The sequence below is a fragment of the Corvus cornix genome, chromosome 1 (assembly GCF_000738735.6).
Source record: "Corvus cornix cornix isolate S_Up_H32 chromosome 1, ASM73873v5, whole genome shotgun sequence".
Lineage (NCBI taxonomy): Eukaryota > Metazoa > Chordata > Aves > Passeriformes > Corvidae > Corvus > Corvus cornix.
In genome coordinates, this window is record NC_046332.1 from 41,596,558 (window position 1) to 41,623,025 (window position 26,468).

The following is a 26,468-nucleotide window of genomic DNA, read 5'->3' on the forward strand; positions in this document are numbered from 1 at the left end:
TCCAATTCAGACAATTCTATGATTCTGTGATCTCAACAACATAACAACGAATATTGGGATTACCAACATAATGATATCCTCACAATTATATGATAATAACACATCAAACATTATTTTCCTGTTGCATCTTCTACTGGTTAAATCATCTAAATGTGCTGACACTGATGAAAAAATTCTTCTCCATACCAAATTTTGACCAAACCCAGTGGCTTTTAGACTTCAACACATATGGCTGATGGTTTTGACTGTTCTACTGCACAGGGTAATGATATCACAATAAGCAATTTGTTGAATATACCTGGAAAATTGGAGAGCTATCTAAATCCTTCTCATGAGAGCTAAGAAGATCTTGCAATTTGCATTTACTGCAGAATCAGAGCACCAAGACGAACCTCCTCAATACAGCAACTATTATTTTAGAGGAACGAAAGACCAGAATTTCAGTGGGATTATAGTTGTTTTCATGGAACAAAGTGGAAAATATATAGGTCTATTATGGACTGGCAAACCGATTATCTGCTGTGGTACAGGTCAGGTAGCAAAAGCAGGCAAAACTATTGGACACAGCTTCACTGAAAGTAATGGAAAAAGAGCAGGTTATTCCAGTGATAAATAACACGCTACGTGCATTTTAAAAAAGGGTTTAATAAGAAAATCTTTCACTGCAGTGACCAACAATTACATTGCATAACACACGAGGGAAAATCTCATTTGTCACAGAGGGGGAAGGTATGAATGTAGATTGGAATTAGATTGTAAAGTGAATGAATGTGTGCGCAGATTGCATGCAACAGACAACTGAGTTCCTAACTGAAGAATGGTGGGAGAAATATTCTGGGTTTTAAGCACAGGGAATACTTTAAATTATCAGCTGTTTAAGAAGGTATTCCATGTACTTGGAATATTCAAATTTGCCATGAATGAGTGAGCATTCAGCATTTGTGATGCCTGCACGCCCTGTCTGGTGCACTGAAACTTGCTGGCAGCCATCCCAGAATCTTTCAAGGAAGACTGCTTGGACGTTCACAGTAATTTATTGACCACTGCTTGCAAGCCTCTGAGAAATTACATTAAAATTTTAACTTCTTGCTAGACCATTGTATGTAATGACAATTAGAGACTATTGTTAAGGACATGGTGAAACTTGCCTGATCTTGGGAACCCATTTGGCAATGAACAGCAGAAACATTCCATGAAGACCACTGGTCTGAGCTCACTACTCTCCTTCCAGAGAGCACTGTGGTTATGCCAGCAAGAGTTTATTTATTTAACTTGTAAAGCTGTCACTGCAGACAGATGCTATTGCAAGAATGTCCCACCTGATTAATTTCCTCTGATAGCCAAAGGCTTCTTGCATACTATTTCCAAAAAAGAAAATGAGCTCAGAGGCAGGGGTAGTCTTGTTAATTACCAGAATGTATCTATCTACATGTGTTCCTGCCTCCTAGCTTTATTTATGGGAAAACAAAACAGAACACCCCATTCCTTTCTAAAGACAATCCCTTTCTTTGGGTACCAGCCCCATCACATTTGGATTTACTTCTATGATGAGAAACAGTGAACTTGTTCTTTTTCCTTTCTTTCTTCATTTGTACACAAACCATTTCACAGGCAGAGGTCTTTTTTTAATTAAAACCCCTTATTCAATGGGAGGTAAAAAATCAGAGACAACAGCAAAACATAAATGCAAACAAGCATGTGGGAAAAGTTAAACCATGTTTAATTGATGGTTGGAACTGTTTACAACAGTATCTCTTAGAAGCTCTTCTAACATTATTAACCAGATAAATTCATGTGTTCAGAAATTTAACTAGGATGAAGATGCTTTCTTGAAACATGTCTGAACTCTCCTTATGACTCTCTAAAAGAACAGAAACCTATTTGTGGAGAAGTTCAACATAATTGGGAGCATGGATGTTTACTTCTTTACCTGTGTTCTTTCCATGAACAGTATTAAATAACCCAATAGTCAGTGACATCTTTTTGGAGATGCTTAATATTTGTAATAACCAAATTACTGTGACACTGAGGTCAGCAATATATTACATCAATGCAAAAGGAATTATTTTAAAGTATATACTTTGGTATGACCTGCTTTTTTTCTAAGAGCCTAGGATGAACATAAGGCTGAATATTCATACTTTCAGAGTTTCCAAAATGCAGCAATTGGTAGCAAACCTTTATAAGTATATTTACAACTGCTGAGGTTATTTGAAACGTCTATCATATTTTCATGTAGGTGTACACCATAGTTTATAGCTTATACATGGGCCCTCATTTAAGGATTGTGAAAATCTGAATGTGCGTCTTCCCCTTCCTTTCCTGTCCTGTTCTGCCAGTCCAGGTTGCACTGTGATTTTACAGTCAGCTTTCACTGGAGTGGTTAACAGCAAACCTTGCGGAACATATATAGAATTAAATTTCAAACTTCATGTGGTTATTAGTGCGACACATCTCATGCCAAAATCTCACTTCAATAGTGAGAAATGCAATAGAAATTTCAATAGAAATGCAATTTTGATTTCAATAGAAAGAAATGCACTTAATAGAATTGCATCAGTATTGTAGAGATGTGAGATCAGATTCTGTAGACTGAATGGAGTTATCGTAACTATAGATTTAATCCACATACTCTTCAACTTTCAGGTACTTTTAAGAGATATGCAGGAAGGGATTGATCTGTCTATGTATTTATTAATGTGTACAAATACATAAAATCATAGAATCCTTAGGGCTGGAAAAGACCTCCAACATCAAAAATACAACCACAAAACCAGCACTACCAAATCACCTCTAAACCATATCCCCATATGTCACATCTGCACACCTTTTGAAAATTTCCTGGGACGGTGACCACCACTTTTTCTGGGCAGTCTATTCCAATGCCTAACCACTCTTTCTGTGAAATTCTTTTCCCTAATATACAATCTAAGCCTCCCCTGGTACAACGTGAGGCTGTTTCCTCTTGTCCTGTCACTTGTAGCCTGGGAAAAGGCTACAAGACTGACTTCCACCGTGCTACACCCTCCTTTCAGGTGGCTGTAGAGAGCAATAAAGTCCCCCCTAAGCCTCCTTTTCTCCAGGCTAAACACCCCCAGCTCCCTCAGCTGCTCCTCACAGGACTTGTGCTCCAGACCCTTCCCCAGCTCCGCTGCCCTTCTCTGGACACGCTCCAGCCCCTCAATGTCTTTCTGGCAGTGAGGGGCCCAGAACTGAACACAGGATTGGAGGTGTGGCCTCAGCAGTGCCGAGTACGGGGGACGGTCACTGCCCTGGTCCTGCTGGCCACACCACTGCTGATCCAGGCCAGGATGCCATTGGCCTTCTTGGCCACCTGGGCACAGCTGGATCATGTTCAGCTGCTACAGACCAGCACCCACAGGTCTTTCCCAGCCACTCTTCCCCCAGCCTGTGGCACTGCCTGGGTTGCTGTGACCCCAAGTTTAGGACCCTGCACTAGGCCTTGTTGAGCCTCATATAGTTTCCTTCAGTCCATCAATGCAGCACTGATGTGAGGAAGCAAAGATGGAGCCAGAATCTACTTTGATAAAAGGTTCTGGACACAAATTTTAATATAGGAAAACCTATTCAAATGTTGAAAATTACTTTTTTTGTTTTCTTTTGTTCAGAAAGTGGTTTCAGAGAGATTGAGCAGCCTTCATTCTTGGAGATATTAAAAACCTGACTTGACATGATCAACCTTCTATTGATGATCCTGCCTTGGGCAGGAGCATATAAGTTCTTGAGGTGTCCTCCCACTTCATCTATTCCCTGATTCTGTGAGTTTCAGCTACGATAAAATACTGTCTTCTTATTTGCCTGACCTTGATATTTGTAGATTATTAATTGGAAAATTAAGAAAACATACCATTTAAATATAATTTATCACCTATCCCTGTTATCAGAACTAGTATTCAGCAGTACTGCCTCTTTAGCTCAATTTTGAGCCAGAGTTTGGTAAGGGCAGAAGGTTGTATAGGAGCGAAATTATTAGTGATTAATTTATACCATTTATATGGCATGATCTGAAAATGCTGTGAAAGATAGGCAGAGATTACATAAAATTGTTCTTACCTGCCTCAGGGCTGTTCTAACTTAGGATAAAAAAATAAAACCCAAGCTGGAAGCAGAAACAGATAGGTATCTGAAATAAATTATGATATAATCTATTGCTCTCTTTGCTGCAAGGTTATCCCAGTGCCTATAAACATTCCTCAGAGATCCACACTGTCTGTGTTTAAAAGCCACTAAGCATTTCTAATTTAAGGATTTGTTAAAGCTATTCCCTACTCCTCACATCATCCAAGAACAAGCCTTTAATCTTGTCAGAAGTTTATGACTAAATAAAAATTCTTAACTGAAATTTTAAAAAGATTTCATTGTGGTGAGGTACTTTAGCCTAGAGAGCTGGTAACAGTCAGGGAATTTGGCCTTTAGTTTGAAGACAAAAGGAAAACTGTTATCAAACTTTTCTTCTTTTTCCTGTATCCAACCACCACCACCAAAAATCCTATTAAAATAAATCAAGTAATAAAATTGTAACTGGAAAAACGTTTAGCTTCTTGCATAGCAAGAAGCTGAATTACATTTATAATAAACGGAGAAAATTTGATGCATCTGAATTTTCTGAGCACTACCAGATCAGACTGATACCTGTAGCCTGCCTAATTAGCATCAATAAAGCATCAAATGCTATTTTATATTCATGTGTTTATTTAAATAATATGGGATACTAGGCAAAATATGATCTGAGAATGAAATGAAATCTGGAGAGCAGAACCAGTACAGGATCCCGGTTTGTAATCAGCTTCTATTTTAAACATACGTAGTGGTTTTGGTCCAAAATACTCATTACTTACTTACTTTCTTCTGTGAGATAAGAATTAGGAGAAAACAAAGCAGGCATAAAACTTAAAAGAACATAAAGAAGTTTATTAACAGATCTAAAAGAAAGGGGGAAAAAAAAATCATACCACACCTTCAGAACACTTCTTCTCCCCCTACCTTTCTCCCTTCTCCCACTGACAATGTAAAAAGACAACCCTTGAGATGTTCAGTCTGTTTACCACTTCCATAATAACCTTGTTCAGTTCACTTAGGCACAGGAGTCTCTCTTGCTCATGCTATGGAGACATCTCCACAAGAAGTTCTCTCATGGCTCAGTATCACAGCGAGCCAGCTGCCTGGGTTGGTTCTCTGCTTGCATGTGAGAGTCCCTTCCTCCGACTTACAGCTTTCCCCACAACTGCTTTTGAGGGTCCAATCTTGACCTACTGGGGTACCATTTTAAGGTTGAGCCGTTCAGAAACAAAGGTTCTCTTCACCCATCTCTGGGAGCATCTTCATCTCTAGGAATAGAGGCCCTCCCCCTTCCCTGGGAGAAAAAGGGTCCTCATCATCTTCATCTCTAAGACTATCTCTGGGAGCATCTCTAGGAACAGAGGTCCTTCTCCTTCCAATTTGGAGCAAGAGTCCTCATCACTTCCATCTCTCCCTTTTCAAACTTCTCATCAACTTACAGCTGCTTTAGCATTTGCTTATTCCAGCACAGGTACTTTTGCTCACAAGTACAGTTTGAACACTCCACCCTCCATGCTTCCATGAAATTACAACGGGTACTCTAATATATCATAGTCTATCACCACCATAGCTTTACAGCAGAATTTCAGCTTTTAAGCATCTCCTCTTTCTCCTCCCTCAGGGTTTCAGCTCTTCCTTCTTTACTTAATGTCTGCAGGCTTCATCTATTCTGGAGGAAACTTACAGCACTAAAAGGGTTAATCTCACCCAGGCCTTGCAGCTGGAATTTCACTTATCATTATTGGTCACATGATCTTTTGCTGGGCAGCAGGCAGCTTCAGCTGAATCTTCGGCCGCACTGGAGAGAGGGAAGAAAGCCGGGCCGCGCCGTCTGCACAGAGCAGGCTGTGGGGAGGCCGCGGGTGGCCCGGATCCGGCCCAGCAGGTCCCGGCCTGGACCCGGCCCGGACTGAGCAGGGCCTGGGCCGGGTCCGCTGGGCCCCGTACAGGCTGAGCCCAGTTACCTGTCCCAAGGCAGGAAGCAAGAGAGAGCTTCCTGGGGTTTGTTCATTCTTAAATGTGGACCACAGAGGTGGTGAAAATTTTAAGTGGCTTAAAAAATTGTCAGTATTCAAACTAGCCAGTTGATAGGTTCTGTCAGGTCATAGAGGAAGCTTGTAAGCACCTCTTTGCAAGAAAATCACTTCCGCAGCTATGCTAACCCATGACAACAGAACAGGCCCTTTATTTCTTTTTTATACATATCTATTGGTGCCAAATCCAGCCTGGATGAATAAAGGACACAGAGATCATGTTCTACAGGCCCCCCCCAGAGATCAAACCACCCTTGAAAGTCACTGAGGTGAAGTTTTTCCGCAACAAGGGTTGTTGTGGTTGCCTGAAATTTTTGACGTGCCAAAAGGGAGCAAAGTAAAGGGGTTCACTTTTTGCTGGATGGGAGCTCAGGGCTTTATCGCAGGTTCCTTTGAAGTGCTGAGCCCAGAAACAAAGAAAGCCAACCTGTCTTGGAAATCGTACACCAGTACTGTGTCTACTAATACACTGTATGTGCCTGAGGTTATTCTTGTGCTCAAAGGACAACACCCATGTGATAGCCCACGTTCCTACCATTCACCTCTTACTCTCCAAGTCAAGGTGGACACATGAATGGCAGGTGGCCTCTGCCAGATCCTGGTTCACACCCAGCAATGACCTGGGTTAAACAGGCTGACAATTTAGCAACGTGGTGACTGTATTTCAGGGCCTGGGAACACTTCCTGACAGTTTTCCTGAATACAGATACAGTCTATATATCCCTTTTAAGAGCACAGCCTCATAATTTAATAATAAGTAAGTTACAAACATGGAACTACAATTCTCTCTCCCTCCTTAGCACATGCTTAATGTATGGGGGGATATAAATAAATAAATGGGGGAAATAAATGGTAAATTGCACAGAATTGGAACTGTGATTTGGGAAGTATAATTTTAAAGTTATAAAGAAGAATGCATGTGAATACACAACTTGAAAATAGATGACAACAAGAGAAATCAAATAAAATTCTTCACTTCAGCTCTTCTGTGAAAATTACAGTGATTGTCATCCTGGAGAATCCTAACGGACCTCCTACATCTCTATTGAACATGAAGGGCAATTTCATCAGACCCTTCAGTGCATGGTTACCCTAGAGCACAACTCTGTTTCTTTATCATTATGGCTTTGTACTGCCAGCTAAATGCCCTTTTGCTTTACCATTTGGTGGATGATTTGAACTAACAGAAGCAAACAAGAAACATAACCCAGAAATGTGTGCTTTGCTCAATTACAGACGAAGATGTTAAACCATAATAATATTCCCTGCCAACATAATGAAAAACAGTGAGATATTCACATCCTAAAAAAACCAGCTGCACATACAGGTGTCTGCACCAGATGCTTCCCTAAGCACAATGTGATAAAAGTGATTATTCCTCACTCAACAGAGAACAGTCCCTAAACAGGGTATTTAAAGAAGGATGATAACACAGGTAATTAGGAGCCCCATGCTTTACACACAAAGCAATGCTTAAGAGGGTAAAGCTGAGAACCATCTGTCTTTACATGTGGACCTGTGTTTATACTTGTGAATTTATCCTAAAAAAGGGCAGTTTTCAGTCTGATTTCTCAAGTGAGATTCTACCTAGAAATTGATTAAGGATTAAACAACACATCCATGGTTTTTATAGGTGGTACCTTGCCCTGTGACTCCAACAGGAACATGAGCACCAGAATGTAATAATACCTGACTGACAGACTTTTCTATGAGGAGTGAAGGAATATCCTAGTCTTGCCCCAAAGTATGCATATAGTGTCTTTTCCTACCTTTGGACTTCCTGTCATGGTAGCTCCTGCCTCGATAATGGTGCCCACTGTCGGTGTAAAGATTCTCAAGATCTTCTTGCCAGGAGTCTGGGTTAAAGTGTTTGAGCAGATCCTCCACTGTGTCAAATGCAGCAATGGTCTGATCCAGTGCTTCTGCCGTGAGCGTAGGGTCAGTCACTGATGGAGAGGGATAGGATACCCCCTAAGAGTGACATACATCTCAGTGTACTTGGAATAAATTACAGCACCACTTTAAACAACTGAAAACAGTTATTGAGAAACTTGTCTCATTATTGAGTGAAATGGTTACTTCAGGCCATCTCTGCAAGTCTTTGGGCCAGGACTTTCTTTTACCTTTTTTTGTGTGTTTTTTTTTTTTGTAAGGAGAAGAGATACCAAGAAATTCCCAAGCAAATCCCAGAGGAGATGCAAGGAGCAAAAGCACTGCCACTGGGGGACTGTCAGTATTTACATGCACTCCTCAAAGGGAATGATGGTTTGCACGTATACAAAGATGTAATGAAAATGTCTTTTGAAAGCCCTCTGATGGCCAGGGCCACAGAAATGGAGATGCCAGCTCTGTTGGTTATTTCACAAGAGGCAGATCAGAAACCACAGCACAGAAAGACAAATGCAAGAAGTTCACTGGACTGTCTTTCTCTGGTCAATTTGGACAACAAATTTGGCATGGTTAGAGACTTGAAAAAATGGCCCTTTATTCCCCAAAATTAAATGTATTACAAAACACTGATGAATTGACACTGAATTGGCCTCTTTTACCAAAAATACAACTTATTAAGCAAACAGAAAAAACATGATATTTGGATCTTGGGGGTGCTGGTGGGTGAGAGGCTGGATATGAGCTGGCAATGTGCTTGCAGCCAGGAAAGCCAGTGGTGTCCTGGGCTACATCCAAAGCAGAGTGGGCAGTAGGGCAAGGGAGGGGATTCTGCCCCTCTGCTCTGCTCTGGTGAGACCCCACAGGGATCAGAGCATCCAGCTCTGGGGTCCCCTGCACCGTGAGGACATGGACCTGTTGGAGAGAGTCCAGAGGAGGGACACCAAGATGATTAGAGGGCTGGAGAAAAGACTAAGATAATTGGAATTGTTCAGCCTAGAGAAGAACAGGCATCAGGGTGACCTGTGGTCTTCCAGTGTCTGAAGGGAGCCTACAAGAAAGATGGAGAGAAACTTTTTACAAGGGCATGTAGTGATAAAACAGGGTGGAATGGATTTAAAATGAAAGAAGGTAGGTCTGGATTAGATTTGAGGAAGAAATTCTTTACTGTGAGGGTGGTGAGACACCGGAACAGGTTGCTGAGAAAGGCTGTGGATGCCCCATCCCTGACAGTGTTCACGGTCAGGTTGGAAGGGGCTGTGAGGAGCCTGGTCTAATGAAAGGCATCCCTGCCCATTACAGGGGGTTTGAAACTAGGTGATCTCTAAGGAACCTTCTAACACAAGCCATTCTATAATTCTATGATCTCAGCAATGTAACAATGAATATTTGGATGACCAATATAGTAATATCCTCACAATTATATCATAATACCAAATGGAGGACCAAATACCATTGTCTGACTGCTCCCACTGAACTTCTGGCACAATTTGACTTTGAAAGAATGACTGCAGCAATTTCAGTTTTATTGGAGAGGACTTGAAACATTTTTAAGATTCTTTATTTAGAATCACAATATTCACTATCTTGATATCACTTTTTCCCTTGTCCAAGCACAAGGCCGAATAGTATGCAAATACTATGTAAAATACGTATAAGAAAAGCTATTAATGCAGATCTCTTACTTTCTGAAGGACCACAATCAAAATACATGATTTTGGCCAACAACAGGCATAGTATAGCACAAGAATTGTTTGGTCTTGTAAGTTAAAACATTGGGGAGAAACCCCTAGAAACCTAAATTCTTTCATTAAAACCCAGCTCTGAAGTAATGCAGCAGAAATATGCCAGTTAAAATTAATGGCTTCCCAAAATATTTGTTTTGCCTCATCTCCCAAGTAAATGCATATGTTAAACTATTAATCTTTGTGATTAACTTCACTCAGTTGGGTCGTAATGGGAGGGTCAACTCATGTGAGTAAATTCACTCACTCGTTTGCAGGATTGTGCCCTTCAATTCCTACTATAATAGTTTTACAGCATATATATCTTTTAAAATTAAACACTTGTCTCTAATGGTAAGCTATATCACATAAGTAACAATCCTCGACATTTTCCTGCATATGTTTGCTGAAAATATGGACAGTCCAAATTATTAAAATTCAGAAAGAGAAGAAACAGCAAACACAAACAATAGTGCAGTCAAGAAAGCATAGGTGTGCTTTACTGCTTACCACCAATAGCCCTAAGACGTTTCAGAGGGCCCACTTGTGACTGCAGTGCCTCTCTAGTGCAGTGCTAAGACACAGTGCAGAGCCCTGTAAAAATTCATGACCCCTTAAAAAGCAAGGCATACCTCAAAGCCTCTCTCCTGACTTCAAAGTGGCTTGGAATAGAGACTGTCAGAGAGATGGAAGTCCCAAGAGTGGAAGAGCTCACACCAGCAAAGTGAACACAGCATTGCTATCTAAAGCAGTGGTGCAGCCAGCGTCATGCAGTGTGCTAACACAGGCACAGAGGTTACAAAAGGAAAAGGCACCCAAACGCTACTTTATTACTGAGGAGAGCTTGGTGGAGCTGATGGCAATCAGCAGGGAAAGATCAGACCCTGACTGCCTTTCAAAAGCAATGGAGAGAGTGCAAGGATGCTGAAAAAACAGGAGCATAAAAATCAGGCCACAGGTGTGTGACTTACTCAATGCAAGAGGTTTTAATTCCATATGTTCAGCTGTACATTTCATTACAGAAGTGGAGGTCAGGCTGTGAATATGCAGGGCATTTCACACTCATACAGGCAGCTGGGATTCCCCATTTTCTTTTCATATAAAAGCTCCTACTCAAGAGATTTGTGCAGCCTCATTCAAACACTGAAGAAAGCTTAACTCTTTCTCAGTGACAGCCAAATCAAGAGGAATTATTTCAACAGCTCAGATAGCCTCCTGGCAGCAACATCATGTGACAGGCCCAAAAGCAACTTTAAAGCCGCCAACCCAACTGCCTCTCTTTTGTCCTGCCAAGAATGAGGCGCTGGCTTTAGGAGAGTTTGTGCTCATCATAATCTGACTTCTGAGATCACATCCAAAGAGGGGGCAAGAGGAAGAGTGAAATGTAAGAAGTAATGAAGAGCAAAGATTTTCCATATTATGTACCTCCTCTGCATTTCTTGAAAGCACTGAATAAATTTTTCAATTACTGGAACACAAAGGTATCTTTTTTTGGTATGTGCTCTTGCCCTTAATTTCTGTTCGCTCATTCTTTTCACTTTCCTATCTCTATTGTGAGCCTGACAGGCAATTCAATGTGCATCACAGTTTTTTTGTTGTTCATAAAATTACTTTACATATAATGGAAACTAACCTTACAAGGAGTGGATTTTGTTTCTTTTTTTTTTTTTCTGGGTTTGCCAGGATGGGTTAAGGAAAGAAGCATTTGTTTTAACTTTCTGAGAAAAAAACCCAAACAAAAAACCAAAACAAAATATAACTCTGTAATATGACCTTAGACATGGAAGAAAGAATTTTCTCACTCTAAAATTCTGAGAGCTGTAATGTGTCTAGGTCCTAAAATGAGTCCTTGGGTTACTTGTGGGCTTGAGAGAAGAAACTTAGACCTGCCATGAGCATCAGCAGAATTGTATGTCATCTTGTCCAACACTGACAGGTCTGAGTTTGTCCTTCTGCCTCTCAAAACCTTAACAGAATCCCTGAATCTTTCTCTCCTGAAGAACTTGGATGTCCTCAGACATTCTCCTTGGTGCCTTTGTAAAAAATTGCTCAATCTCCCAACCTTATTTTCTCTGAGGATAAAAAGGACTTGTGGGTGCAATGTGCAATGTGCTGGAGAAAGTATATTTTATTAGATAGGGAATGGCATGGGAAAACCAATGAAACTGAGGTTCTGCTTCTGGTTTAGCTGTAGGTTCCCATGTGACCTTGGGCATCAGCTTGATACCTGTAATATTTGTATTGAACTTCCTTAGCTGTAATGAACACATTAAAAACAATTTTTCAGAAAAAAAAAAGGATGCAAAAGATGAACTTAATTTTTCAATATGAAAAGGACACTGGGTTATTGTTTGGTATATTGTGCATTTTATGATGTTAAGAATGTTAACTAACATGGCGTTTACCATATGCTTAGTCTGATTTACATAGTTACCTGATGAGGGAGCCCTAGGCTTACTTTTTCAAACATCAGCCTACCATATTTTTAAACAAAATATTCCATCACATTGTTTTTTTTTTCCCAAGCCCATATTAGAATGAAAAATGAATTCATATCTTTTAGTAAAACTGCTCTAGCATCTCCTGCTTGGCACATCCAGTAGATCTCAGCCGTGCTAACATCACTCCTCAAGACTTTCAGCACAGTTGGTTCCAGGCAATCAGTGAATTGTATCATGAAAGGCAAATGCCATTTGCAAATTCAAGAGTAAACACAAGTGTGATTGGCTTAATATCTTCTAATTTTGGCAGCACAGAATTTTCTCTCTACTTGCTGCCTTGATTGAACCCTGATCAGTAGAATTTACCCATATTTTATTTATTGTTCCTTCACCAGATACTCCTGGTAGCTACTGTAGCAAAGGTGCTATCACTAAGCTCTCTTCCATGAATGCTCCAGACACTGGTGTAAAGTCTGCTTTAAGCACTTATCCCCATCTCATGTGTTTTAAGAGGAGTTAACAAGAGCTGTGACGCGGTGCAGAGCAGGCAGCAAAGCACACAGAAGAGGACTGCCCATATTATGAATTCTCATGCTACTATGCCATTCCCCAGCACTGGGAAATGAAAAGAGAAGACACATTTTTTGCCAATGACACGAATCAAATGTAATGAAGAAAAAAATAAAATTTCACACTGGATTACTCTTCTTTTTTTTTTTTTCCTTAATTTTTCTTCCAAGTTGCAATTCACTGCTGAATACAGAGTAACTATATCTGACTTCATATATAATATTTTATTGGAAACACTTAAAAAGAATGTCTCAGTATTGACAATGAAAGGCTAGACACATTTTCCTGCCAGCCTGTTTTATGTATAGTCTTCCATGTAGGTAAAGACACTCTATGATTAAAATTTTTAAGTTTGTATCTTGTATTTTCATACTGGCAGGATTAGTTTGAAAGCAAGAAATGTTTCCCAATGACTGCCTTGTGTGTTTACAACAGCTAATGGCATATCCTGAATCTTTTATCCCTAAAAACATAGTTTCACTCCAGTATGAGTTGGATAAACACTTTATTCATCCTCTTTCAAAGGTGAAAGAGGTTTCTCTGTGCAAGTGCCATTTTATTGAGTTGGATTCAAGCCACCCTACCAATCCATCCATGGGCAAAACAGTGAGAAATTACTTACTGAGACAGAGCTTGTGACTGACTCCCAGTTGGTTTCTGAGGCTGCGTGCTGGAAATCATCCTAAGGGGGAAAACCACACAGGAAAAATCACCATTACGGCAATATCCTAAATTAACTACAGACTCTACAAAATGTTTCAGCATTCAACATCTGTTACTTTTTCTAACTCTTTTTAAGGCAGAAGTCCCTTGCCATGAGTCACTCCTAAATAAAGCTACTTCCATTCAGGTTCCTCCCTTTTCAATGTTTATAAACTCCTTGTGAGCTTGCTTGAACAAGAATGGGTGAATATTATTATTGTTGTTAATATTATTGTTATTATTAACAACAACAACAACAACAATAATAATACCAATCTGATATATACTGCTTTTCATAGTAGGACCTAATCTGGTCAAGGATACTACATTCATCTGCCAATATAAATATTAAACACCATCTTTCTATTTCAACAGTCAGATTATTAATGCAGTTGCCAAACTGATCTGTTGGAAAGAACGTGAACATGCTAATTCCTTGGTACTACTTAGTCAAGGTGAAAAGCAGGGTAATCTAATCCATTTGAAAAGTAGTCCTAACATGACTGTACTGCTTTTGGTGCTTGCGCTGAACAGTACATGATCATCACTGCACTGTGTCCTTCACATCAAAAAGCACAGCCACTGTACATTCCCATTAACAGTGTCATTGCACAGAATCTCTGGGCATTTATTATTAATTTGAGCACGGGGATGGGATTCATATCATCGATCTTTGGACATCTACAAAGCCAACATTTAAGCTAGTTTGTCTTGTTTCCATTTACAGTCAACTAAACCTGGCATTTCCAGGGTGCAAATCATCTGATCTGTTTTAGAAGCTTAATTTGGGATGACAGTGCACCCTAAAAATGCATTTTTTGGTCTCCATTATCTCTATAAAGGGAACTTGGGAGGATGAGCTTAGATACAGATGTCAAAACTGTAGCTGACATGTGGTCACCTAAATTCTAATCCACTTATCTGACCAGTGATGAACAACCACTACTTAAATAAAGAAGAACCCATTTCTTTAATCTTTTGGCAGCTTCACTCATTTTCAACTGGAAGAACTAAACTGTGAAAAATGGAAAAAAAAGGCAGCATTACAGAATGGTTATTAAACACACACATGCAGTGAATAGCTAATGATCAGAATGAATATGCAGGTAAGGAAAGTGGACTGAAGTGACAGCATACCGAGATTTTAATTTCTAATAATATAATTTATAAAGAAAAAGTTTAAGGAAGATGGATCAATGCCTTGGCTCACAATTTCATAGCGACTCAGTACTTGATAAGCTTTTTTTAAGCTGGCAAGGGAAAGAGAAAATGGAAGGGAAACTGCACAGCTGATGCTTCCTAGACTTGATCCTGGATTGGACCATACATATATGCATATATTAAATTATTTCTTAGGAATGGAAAACAGAAAATTGATCTCATAATCTGCTAATTCACCAATAAAATTTTTCTTTATTCAAGAAGGAACAGAGCTGCTTTCAGATCCAGAATCAATATACTTGGCTTTTTAATGTTTTTCATTTGCTATAGAAAAATATTTAAATGCCTCAAAAGTCACAAGATTGTTTATTCAATACTGTTACTGTTTCTTCTTCTTCAGTATTTAAGATTAGCAGAAATTAAGAAACCCCATCACTAAGAGACCACTGAAGCTGCACGGCAATTAAAACATTAATAATTATGTGATCATTTTCTGCTAAGAATACAGAAGCAAAACACTGGTGAAATTTTTAATGCAGATTTTTTTTCTTAAAAACAGTAAAGAAATCTGCAAATGCTATAATCAGGTCATATATAATTCTGAATATGCCTACCTTGGCCACACTGTCTACACATTTGGTTGCCCAGTTCTTGACAAGCCACAATTTAAATTAAATAAAAATGTATTTGAAAAGTTCATGAATCCTCTGGTAAAGGCTGCCAGTTGCAAAACTTGGAAATAATTTCCTCTCTGTCATTAGCTTCTATTTAGCACTTCCAGGAAAAAAAGTGGCACTGAGTTCTAAAGCATTATTTTAAAACAGAAACAATTTGCTTCACTGGATGTTTTGAGAAGACTGTAGTCTTGTGTTCAAAGGGATGGTCCAATTGTTTTATCTAAACATGGATATCAAAACTGTTTCTTTAGTCTGTGATTCTTTGAGTTGGTTCATGCCAGGAAACCCCTCCAAAATCCTGATATAAACACGTGTACCACCTGCTTCTTGGATCCCAAACCTGATGACTGCACATTTTGACTCTGATTATATTCAATCTGCATAAACTATTCACAACTCTATGGCTTTGTTCCACTACCACTCAAGGCAGCTGCAGTCATTCTTGGCTCCTTGGTGCTTTCAACCTCTACAGTTTGGAAATTATTATTATCTACGGCTTCTGCTTGCAGCTATTTCAAATAATAATATCAAAGTGGTTCTCATCATTACAAAACCCTCTCCTACTTTCTCACCATTGCCCCTAGCAGAGGCTGAAGGACAAATCTATTTTCAGTGCTATCTATTCAATTCGTACTACCTCGTTCATGTGAATTCGTCTATGATTGCTTTGGCTGTTCTTTGGCTGTTGTTTCTTCATTACTTAAAAACATATTAGAACTTTTAGTTAAAACATTTAAAAAAACACCAAAATTTTCACATCTTTTATAACTGAATCCTGAACAACAAGGTGGAAATAATTTGGATACATCACCTTGACAACAGTGTTTCAATTTTTGTATTTTTGTCATGGTAACATATAAATTTTACCAGAGACTTCAGGAAAGCATTGAATAAGCTGTTCTACAAGCAGCAAAAATACAGGCAAAACAACAGGACTACCAATCACCTTCTGATAGCAGCTACATTTAGTGAAGAAAAATGACTTCCAAGCATCAACTTCCAAAACTACACCTCAGCAAGACAAATCCTGAATCAGTCCTCTGAGTTAAATATGTATGGACATTGATATATTGTTCTTGGCTCTGTTTCAGACAAAGAAAAGCTACTCTCTCCTTTGCAGACTGACTTTATAGCCTGTCTCCCACCACTGATCACCAATAAGTGACAAGGAGTTGCAGGGAATAATCCGTGTTTCACCCAGGACTTTCACAAGTGGAGACCATGATGCAAAATCACAGCTATTAATGATCCATGTGATTGCATAGCCAGATAGCACTGGTTTCTGAGGAAGATGATTTGCAGCCTGGGGGTCCATGACCTGCAGCAGCACAGGCTCTGCTGTGTTGAAGCCATGGGGCTTGGCAGGGTCAGTAGGAACAGAGAGGCATCAGGAAAACCTCTGGGATGTGGCTGGGAAGCTCACCAGTTTGAGAAGAAGCATGTTGTCATGACTCACTTTGTTGTACCACCCACGTGGCAAAACATGTGAGTCCTCCCAGCTATGCTGAGTTACTGCCTGGTCCTCAAATTAAAAGCAAGAAGCACTGTGATTCTTCACTTCTTCACATAGGTTATCACTGTAGGTTAGTTTTTTGCCATCTTGGTGCATGACTACTGTGAGGAAGTATGCCTGGGATAGGCAATAACCACCACAGGACTGGCACAGGACACTGACAGCTCTCTCCAGTGCAAAGAAGCCCCATATCTCTGTAAGCTTCTCTCTCCACTCTTTTTCTTAATCTGTAGGTTTATAGGGTGATTGGATTAGATTTGGTAAAAAATTGTTTATCTGACAAAACAACTACAAAATATTGCTAATGAAAGCTGAGGTGATGCTCTCCACTTCAGTGTGTGGGAAAGGTTCTCAAAAGAGTTGCGATTAAGAAGAGTCCAGGCAGCACCCCTGACTGATGCTTAGGGCCTGCTGGTTCAATAAGGTCCTGTCCTAAAGGAGCCACCTTCTCTACTGTGCCCTTCTACTCAGAGGAGAAGTGAGGGAGAAAGGGTCAAAATGCAGGCATGATCTTGGGGAAAGTAAGCATGAGAAAGGGAAAGAATGAAGTAAACTAAGAAAAAATTAAGGCAGAGAAGCTGAAGTGTTGGGCTCTGCCTGTTGTCACCCCATTTGTGGTATTTAGACTATAAATGATCCGAAAGAGAAGTGTTTTCCAGAAATTTACAGAAGAATGGGACTAAGAGATCCACTGAAGAACACAGTAGATCCTGCACAAACGAATCATGGGTGAAATGGGGCATGTTCAAAGAGGTCCAGTACAAAACCAAAAAGAAGTTGTGAGCCCTCCCTGGAATGTAAGAATTAGGGACAAAGGACAATGGAAGAAGGTCTCTAAGGAAAAATTAGGGTAGATCTCAAAGAAAAAAGAGACAAAATTATCCTAACATTTAGATTAATAAACAGAAACTCAATTGTACCCATTGTTGAACAACGGTCAACATGTATCTATTGCATTCAGTTATGTGCAGACAGGTAGCTGATAAGCAGATAAACTTGTATTTGTATATAGTAATAACAAATTATAACCACCTGTAAATCTTTCCTTCTTTTTTTTTCTGCCACAAGCAATAGTATCTATATTTTCGCTAACAATTAAATTTATAGGCATTACATTTCCTATACAAAGTGACACAGATTTCAAGCAAATAAACTCCAAACTCAGAATATGCCGTATAACAGAAATGGTGCTATGTAAGTTAGAGGCAAAAGAAAAATCACAGTTCCATTCAAAAAAATGCTGTGATACATACTCAAGGTTGTACACTTCAACTGATTAAATTTAATTTCTCATGTAGCATTTTAGTACACTCCAATTTCTATAAATATAAGCATATAGATTTACCCTTTGAAATATCTTTTTCTTGCACCATACTTTCATTTTGTCACATTGCTAGGTTTTAATTTGGTATCAGAATAGTATTTATTAACACTTCTACTAAGGATGCTGAAAGATACCTACAGCAGACTACTCACTAGGAAGCCAGAGGCTGCATTTTTCTTACAGTAATGGTCAAACCACTGCTCTGTTCAGCTCTGGTGACCAGATGTTAAAATAAAGATTACTGAATTTGGAAAGTGTGCAACAATGATGGTTCGTAATCTGGGAATGATGCCTTGTAATGAAACAATCAGTGGAGGCCAGTGTCCTTCAAGAAGGTTAGACGTGACTTGACCTTGTCTCTCCAGATAATAATCTATACTCTGCTAAAAGAGCCTATTACCAATGTCTTTCATTTGGCAGTGCAAGCATTAACGAATTCAGGTAGCTGAGATGTGGAGGCAGCAATATCCAAACTGGAAGTACGAGCAAATTTTACCACTAATGCCAGCTATTACTGAAACAGCTAAGAAATTAACAAATAACTTTAATCATACTGAATTGTCTTCTCTATTTTCTGATGCAGTCCCATAAAGGCAGGCCATCCATGACAACAGTATTTTAAAGTCAGTAAAAAAAGGTCAGCCGGCCACCAAACTGTCTGATCTCAAATGTAGTAGTGTGATTCCTACCCCCTAAGAAAGACATAAATTGAGTTTCTGAAGCCCAGTTGCCACTACATATCAGTAGCCACAACCTTATCAGTGAAGTTAATACTAGTGCAAGGCGACATATAAAATCCCTCCTGATTTTTTCTGACACATTTACTAGCTATAAATGAACAGGAAAGATAAGATACTTAAAATTTTAAAAGTTTAAGGCTGTAATAATGACTTAGGTTAACTGCAGTTTGTTGCACTTATTTATGAAAAGCTGAAGTAAAAATGAAGCAGAAGAATATATTTAATAACAGTTATGTTTCATCAATACTCCTCTTCATCCTTCACCTAGCTCTGGAAATAGGCATTGCTGGGTGCATACTGGAAGAATGTCCAAGACACTGACTTAAATGATCTGCCTAAAAGGTCACATAGTACTTGTTCAAATGAGACAATAGTTATGCCTTTGAAAAATCAGATGTCATCTGGCACTATTATGCCCATGAGCATCCTGTTTGCTACACATACCCACAAGAAAGTGTGCAGGACTTCATTACCATGCTGTGCAAATTGTGCATTACCTTTATTTTTTCCATTTATCACAGAGTCCTCATATCTCCATGTACAAGGGATTTGCTAATAGCTAATCTGCCGCATACTGCAGTTAAGCAATTGTAAACAAAATACGAATCAACTAACATTCACTGTAAATATTCTGCAATTCCTCCTTTGCCATTTTTATCTGAATAGCAAATTTTGATTCTGCAATTAAACACCAGGACACAAAATTTGAAAGGCTCTCCCAGGCTGTCTCTTCCAAATAGCTCAGACTGGTTGGCTGTTTCTAAGCTAAATTTATCTTTATTCCACTTATGTAAGTACCAGCTTTATCCTTTTCTTCCCCTCCCAAGTTTGCTTCCTGCAGTAATTCTGAAGAGATGTTATATCTCCTCTCACCATCCGTTTTATTACACTAAGCAAGCCAAGTTGTCTTGGCCCTTAGTAAGAAATGTCCTTTCTCCTCCATTGTCCCTGAACTCAGTCCAAGAAAAATGTGGTCGCTCTGTACCATGGAGACCAGAACTGTACAAAGTATTCCAGAAAAGATGCAACTACAGCCTCATTGGTCACATGCCTAGTACACTGAGAAATTTTCTTTTCCCCTCTTCACTAACCAGTGAGATGCCATTTAACAGCAAATACTTTTGCTATTAATCTCTACATGAGTGACCTCTTTGCTCATTTTTGGGCCATTCCATTTCACTGAAAATCAGTTCTGTGCTGCTCAAGGTCATCCAGCTTGCCTCTCTGATACTCTGATTTTCCCATTCACGAGCAATGCACTTCAGCACTGTGTGTGCTGTAAAAGCCATCAAAATGCTATTCTGCAGGTTGTACTTTGGTCCTAAGACGTCCCAGAAATAAAACTGACCATAAGACCAATCTTTCAGAAACTCCCATTAGCGAGCTGTCCCTGGCTGGATACTCCCTTCTGCGTTACAAGACACTGCCTTCCCTTTGACTGCCTCATGCCATCCTCTCCAGCACAAGGGACTGTTTCCTGCATGACATTGGGTGAGATGTTCCTCTGAAGCGCAACTATACTTGCTGGACAGCATTTCCTTCCATTCCAGGCTATCCTTCAGTCTGGAAAGAGTTTCTTTGATAAAGAGATGTGGAGTTTTTTTCTGGTTTCCTGCATCCTTAACCACCTTTTTTACTGACAAGTGCCCTGTAAGCGTTCTAGGTCGGACTTACAAGTGTGAAGGTGCCCTGGCCACTCTCCTGTCATTGATGCTTTAGGCTGCCACTGCATTCACCGTCTCCACGTGAGCCCTGGCTCACCTTACTGCAATCCAGGGATGCAATCCAGGTGCGTTAAGCTTTCACTGCATCTGCTCCCTATTCCCTTTCTACTCCTGTTGCGTATAAAGGAGACCTGCTTTCAGAAGTGACTCTTCGTGCCTTACGGTCTGCAGTGCCCATCCTTTGGCAGCAACAGTGGAGAGTTCTGAAGGCAACTGGGCTCCTTGCTCACCTTGGGTCCATGTCTAAGCACATCTGGGCCATGGTGGCATCCCCTTTTGCAGGGCTTTCTGGTCCCCCTGTGATACCCCATGCTGGCTCTGCCAGGGCAGCGGGGAACAAACATCCAGAGGGGTCCTGATCAGGGTGATGCTGCACATCAAAGTGGTGTCCAGGGCTGTCAGGTGGAAAAGAGCTTGGGAAGCGTGATCCCATGGGCCAAAAACTTGCTGTCAGGTCAGTGTCTAGTGCCCTTGTGAGGACTTCGGTGAACTTCTGCCATGCTGACTGGCAGGGTTTTGGAAGCAGCCTCCCTGGTAATAGGTGACTCTGCCCTGAGCAAAACTGAAGAAGCTGATACTTCACTTGCCCGGCAGTGTCCAGGTGGGCAAAAAACTCTTTCAGAGTTAACAGAAGGCAGTGACAGCTGGTTATTTCAGGTCCTCCTTCTTGGTGTGACTCATACCAAATGGGAATGTACTGAAAGGCCCCAGTACTAGGGATAGAAGGAAAAATATTATTGAGAGAAAACCTCCTAGGAACAAGGTATTAATTTTCTGACTTCTTTCCACTTGAGTTCTACACATACTTTATAGATTTAAACACGGTCCATAATCAGAGAAAAAAAATATTAACAAATACAGTGTAATTTAATTTAATATTCCAAGTTTTCCATTGTTCTACCAGGAGAATCTGCTAAGTGCTCCGACATGCACATTTAGATTTTCAGACGTGATTTGGGAGAAACATGGAAGCAATAATAGTAATAACGAAAAACTCTAATGCAGCTAAGCAAATTTAATTCTAAAGCTGAGGACACAATGTAGAAGGGTACTGGTAAGGGATATTAGCTACCCTAGCAGCAATCCCAGCCTATTGATTTTTTGGGAAGGATCCATTTGTTTTTGAGCTCTCTGACAGAGGATGCTGTTTAATTCTGCAGTAAGCATGCAGCAGGAGCATGTGTTGTGTTTCACAGATAATGCAAAACAAAGCAATTTGTTCACCCTCCTGCTTTGACTGGAAGGCATTGCATTTTCTAGGACAACAAAAAAAGACTGCTATCCAAGCTTTCTAAGATGTTCAATAATCATAAAAATAGCAAGGATACCTAATCTTTGAAGAACAAAAGAACCATTTTCTCTTCGCTTTTCCAGGTTTTTGATGTGATCAAAAGCAGTCGATTTACTGCACACAGCACAGGATACTGCTTATTGGGGATATAGTTTAACTTGAATTTCATCGAACAGCTAAATTAAGGAAAAAACCAAAGTATTCCAACTGAACTTCCAGACCCAGATCTACTCCTCAGAAACACCACTGCTGTTAAAGCTAAATACAAGTACCTTAGGAGCAGTTATGCTTCTCATTTCTCTTATGCATTATTTTACAAACACCAATTGTAAGTGACACCATGAATAAAGACCAGGTAAAAAACACATTTGCCACCTTTCTGTAAACAATCTAACTAAACGATGTTATCAGTTTTGGGAACAGCTTACCAAAAAATGGCCTTGAAAATCCTTCTAAACACCAAACTGAGGCCATAATCTCAGGACCAGAAAGGTGTGTACTGGGCCACGATTAGTGCATGACTTATTTTATTTGAATTCTGACTAAATACAAGCATAACCAAATAGACTAAGGATGGCTGTAGAATTATAATAGGCTAAATATTTTCAAGCAGTGAAAATCAAGACAAGCAGTTTAATTCAGTTTTATACTAATGACCTGGAAAATGTCACAGAGAATTGAAGCTGGAAAAAAAATAAAAAGAAGTTGTAAACATCATTTAATACAAAGAAATATGGTAGGACTACCAGAGGTCAGAAGCAGTGGCAGGTAAGAAAAACAAGCTTTCACTTAAAAGAATGTAAGTGGAGAAAAAGGTACAAGCCATAAACTCCATCTGATGGCACACATGGACTCAGAAAGGAACTGGTACCAAGAGCCTTTATGGAACAAAGATAAAACCCCAAGAAATTGTTCTGAAATGTGACACAGCGGCACAGCATGGAGGGTGACTTACACCTGCACAAACAGATCTTCCCCAGGGCACAAGGAGATGCTCTCCCCATACCAAGGGGACACCCACTACCACAAATCACCAAGAGGATGCCACATGACCACAAATTACCACCTCCCAGGGGGCCACAGGCACAGGTGGGGCCTCTCCTCACTGGCAGGCTTGTGTGAGCATTTGCATGTCTTCACTACCTTCCCATGAATGCAGAACAGGGTTATGGTCAGAAAAAACGTGATGTTTGTGTGTGCAAGCAGCTCTTCTGGAAACTGACGATGGTATTCTCCAGATAACAGGCAAAGCCAGGTTTAACCTATGTGGGTGTGGTATCAGTATTGATAAAATTGCAGGAAGTAGGTACATACCCCATCTATGGAGACACCAAGCTGACACCAAACCCCTGCCATCCTGGCCTTGCAATGCTGGTCTGCGCAGGCCAGATTTTTTGGCAGCCCACCACCATCAGCAATGCAGGCTTATGAGGAGAAAACACAGGGAGAGTGCTCTCACACACTCTGGCAGAGACACTTTGCTCTGTGGTTCAAAAACTCTGAGTCTTTCCTGAACACCAGACAGCATTTTTAAAGTACCAAACACACTGCTGTGTTTAGTTTCCACTGCTGGTTTTTAGTACAGTCCTCCTGGCCACCCTGTTCATCCCTGTCCAGGAATACCAGCCCTCCTGGGCAGCCACTGCACCAGCAGTAGGCCAGCACCCATGCAAGACTCCAGATTTCAGCAGGTGATATTACAAGCTTGTTGTCTCTGCTTTTAATCTATCCCTTAATGCACCTGGAAAATGTACCTGAACCAGCACTGAGCTAGCACTGTCAGCAGACAAAGTTGCTGCTAAGGTGGGAAAACAGTGTTTACTTTCACATATTTCTGATGGAGATAAATTATGTGTATAGAGAGCAGAGTGTCCTATTTTCCGCTGCCTTACATTATCTCCTCTGAGTTGGTTTTTTTGGTCTCTCTTCAGAGTTTAATAATGCCAATTTTTCTGTATAAACTCATGCATATGCAAAAAGAGGTGGAAGGCCTGAATAAGAACATGACTGATACGTCCAGGTTCTTTCCTAACCATCAGCGTAAGATAAGCACACAAGACTTTGTGTACACCGCGCCTGCTGAGAGGACAGGCAGCTCAGAGCTAATACACACATGTAAATACAATGCACATTCTGAAATAGGATCTCATTTCCAGTCAGGCACAAAAGTTTCAGCTCATCTGTAGTGTTTGGTTTAGCTTCCCATACCTACACAGCATTCCCAATTTCTCTTTACGTGTAGAGAAAGCAAAGTTTTCAGCAGCTTATTTCCATCACTAGCAGCTTCTTCAGCATTCAACACAAACCACACAGAGCAGTCAGACTACTTGTCCTCATGGTGCCCAGGTTCTTTCAAGAATTTTTTTTTTGGTTTCAAGTTTATTGGCCAGACCTTGGTGTGAGATAAATTTTTGCGGTCCCAAGGTGGTTTATTTTATTCTGCCCTACAGCAGTGGAAAAATTAGCCTCATACTTTCTAAGCTGTTTTCTCAAGTTTCAGGGTTTTTTTGTTATTTTCATTTTTCTTTCCTCAAAGATAAAATTCTTTTTCAAACTTACCCATAAGCCTGCAAACAATGAATCCCAGGGCTCACAAATGCCATTATCTCTGTCACTCACAGTGGTGTGAGGAGAGATGAGAAAATGAAAGAAAAGACAACCTCCATGTAAGAACTTTTGGACTACATCTAAGTTAAGTGGTATAATGAGGTAGAGAGTGATCAGATACAGCATGACTCATGTCTTCAGACACAACTATTACCCTGCAAAACAGAATGGCCACAACAAACTGCACACTGGAAACAGCCCGAGGCCTGTGCTGGCTCCAAACTAGCCATGCTAAAAATGTGAATCATGCAAACAACCTTGTGCCTATGCCTTGGCTCATATCCACCCTGTTGAAAAGTCTCTACTGACAATTCTGGATACACAGACTTCCTTATCAGAGGGTCTGATCCTGGAAGAGCTTGCATTTATGGTTCATTTATATCATTGATGGCTGGACAACAATGGTGCCTAGAATCAGGAACACATAATGAGACAACGTGGTGCCTAATTCCTACAGTCTGAGGAAGAGTTTCAATACTGTTTTTTACAAAATATGACCTACGAAATACATTAAGACACAAATATTGATTAAAAGGAAGCATTTTTATAGCTGCCAAGATCAGAAGCATTATTAAAAAAAAAGGCTCCTTCAGGTTAAGAAAGGGACCTGGAAAATAAGCTTTATCTGCCACAAAACACCATTTTGTACAATTAAACTATATTCCCAAACAACAACTATTAAAATGAAAAAAACTCCTGTTGTTACATGTGGAGGGCTGTGAGCCCTTGGCACAAGAGCCCTCTGCAATCCCGAGGAGAAGAGAGACCTGAGTGCAAACAGACTCTCCCCAGAGATAAGCAACCTTCCTCTGGGTCATGGTGACAAAGTGAACCACCCCCAGCATGCCTTGTTTCTCTATGCTAATAGCCTGTACCCGGCGGGCTAATTGGTTTCTACTCCACCCCCTGCCTTTCCCAGAAAAAGCCCCCGTTTCTGCCCCTCAGGAGGGAGTCTTTGTCCCTGGCCTTCCTTTTACAGGGGCCGCTGGGCAATAAAAGCCACGTCCGTGAAATTGCCAAACGGGGCTCCTGCCTCTCTGTCCCCGAGTTTGCCTTGGGTGATTTCACAAAGAGCTGATATCACTTGTAGTAGAGAAGTTGCTACACTTGCTGGAATCCCCTGCTGCCCAGGGAGGCCTGCCACCGCCCCTGGAAGAGCTGTTCTTTGCAGGATGCTCTCTAGGAAGGTCGCGGCACATCGGTGCTGACCAGCATCGGACCCCCTGTGATAGTTACGGGTCACAGAAAACTTGGATGTTATTTGATTCTGCTGAAAATGATCTAACAGGAAGATACACTAATTCCAGGAACCTAAAAACTATTTTTTGCTTTCATTGCTACAGATGAGTTGCAAAATCTGACCCTGGGCTGGAAGAGGTGTTCAGTTCAGTAGCACAAAGCTCAGCACCATGCAGGCGGTTATTTTATGTAACAGTGCCATTTAGCCAAGAATTTTCAAGTAAGATTTATCCTATCAAGTCTAAAAATAATAACTAAATATAATAATATTAAATTATAAATAAAATATAAGTAAAAATAATAACTAAAAATAATAACTGCAACTAATAAAAGATGTGTGTGAATATATACGAGTAAGGAAAGACCAAAATCACTCTGCCATGTCTGTCACCCACTTTATTATGAAGACATGCATGGACTTTATCAAGTGCTCAGAGCAAAACAGAAGGTTCTAAATTTAATAAAGGTGTATGCATAGAAAACACAAGTACGATTTACACAGCACCGTGACTGTCTTTGGAAATGTGTGTAGAGTGTGAAGGTTATTGAAGTCAGAACCCCTGCGCTGAGCAAACAACAGCAGCAGCCTGTGAGCAAACCAGCTTCCCCAGCAGGGAGGAAGGATGACCTGTGCCTGGGGCTACAGAGTCAGAATAAAACTAAGAATTGTTAAAAGGAAGTGTAGAGATCCCACGAGCTCCAGTCATCATGCCACCTAAGAAGGAGGGGAGGGATGAGAATAGTGACAAGCTTTC

The 26,468-nt window shown here is 40.3% G+C and overlaps 1 protein-coding gene across 4 annotated transcripts in view; it reads right to left on the bottom strand.

Moving 5' to 3' along the window:
- The window catches only part of PDGFD (platelet derived growth factor D), a 146,183-nt gene that overhangs the window by 21,952 nt on the left and 97,763 nt on the right, over positions 1–26,468 (bottom strand). For all 4 annotated transcript variants that reach the window (XM_039563969.1, XM_039563961.1, XM_039563966.1 and 1 more), the window contains 2 exons: positions 13,358–13,417; positions 7,883–8,084 (listed from right to left, as the gene is read on the bottom strand). In XM_039563969.1, coding sequence (XP_039419903.1) covers positions 7,883–8,084; positions 13,358–13,417 — 262 coding nt within the window. The remainder of the gene's footprint in view (positions 1–7,882; positions 8,085–13,357; positions 13,418–26,468) is intronic.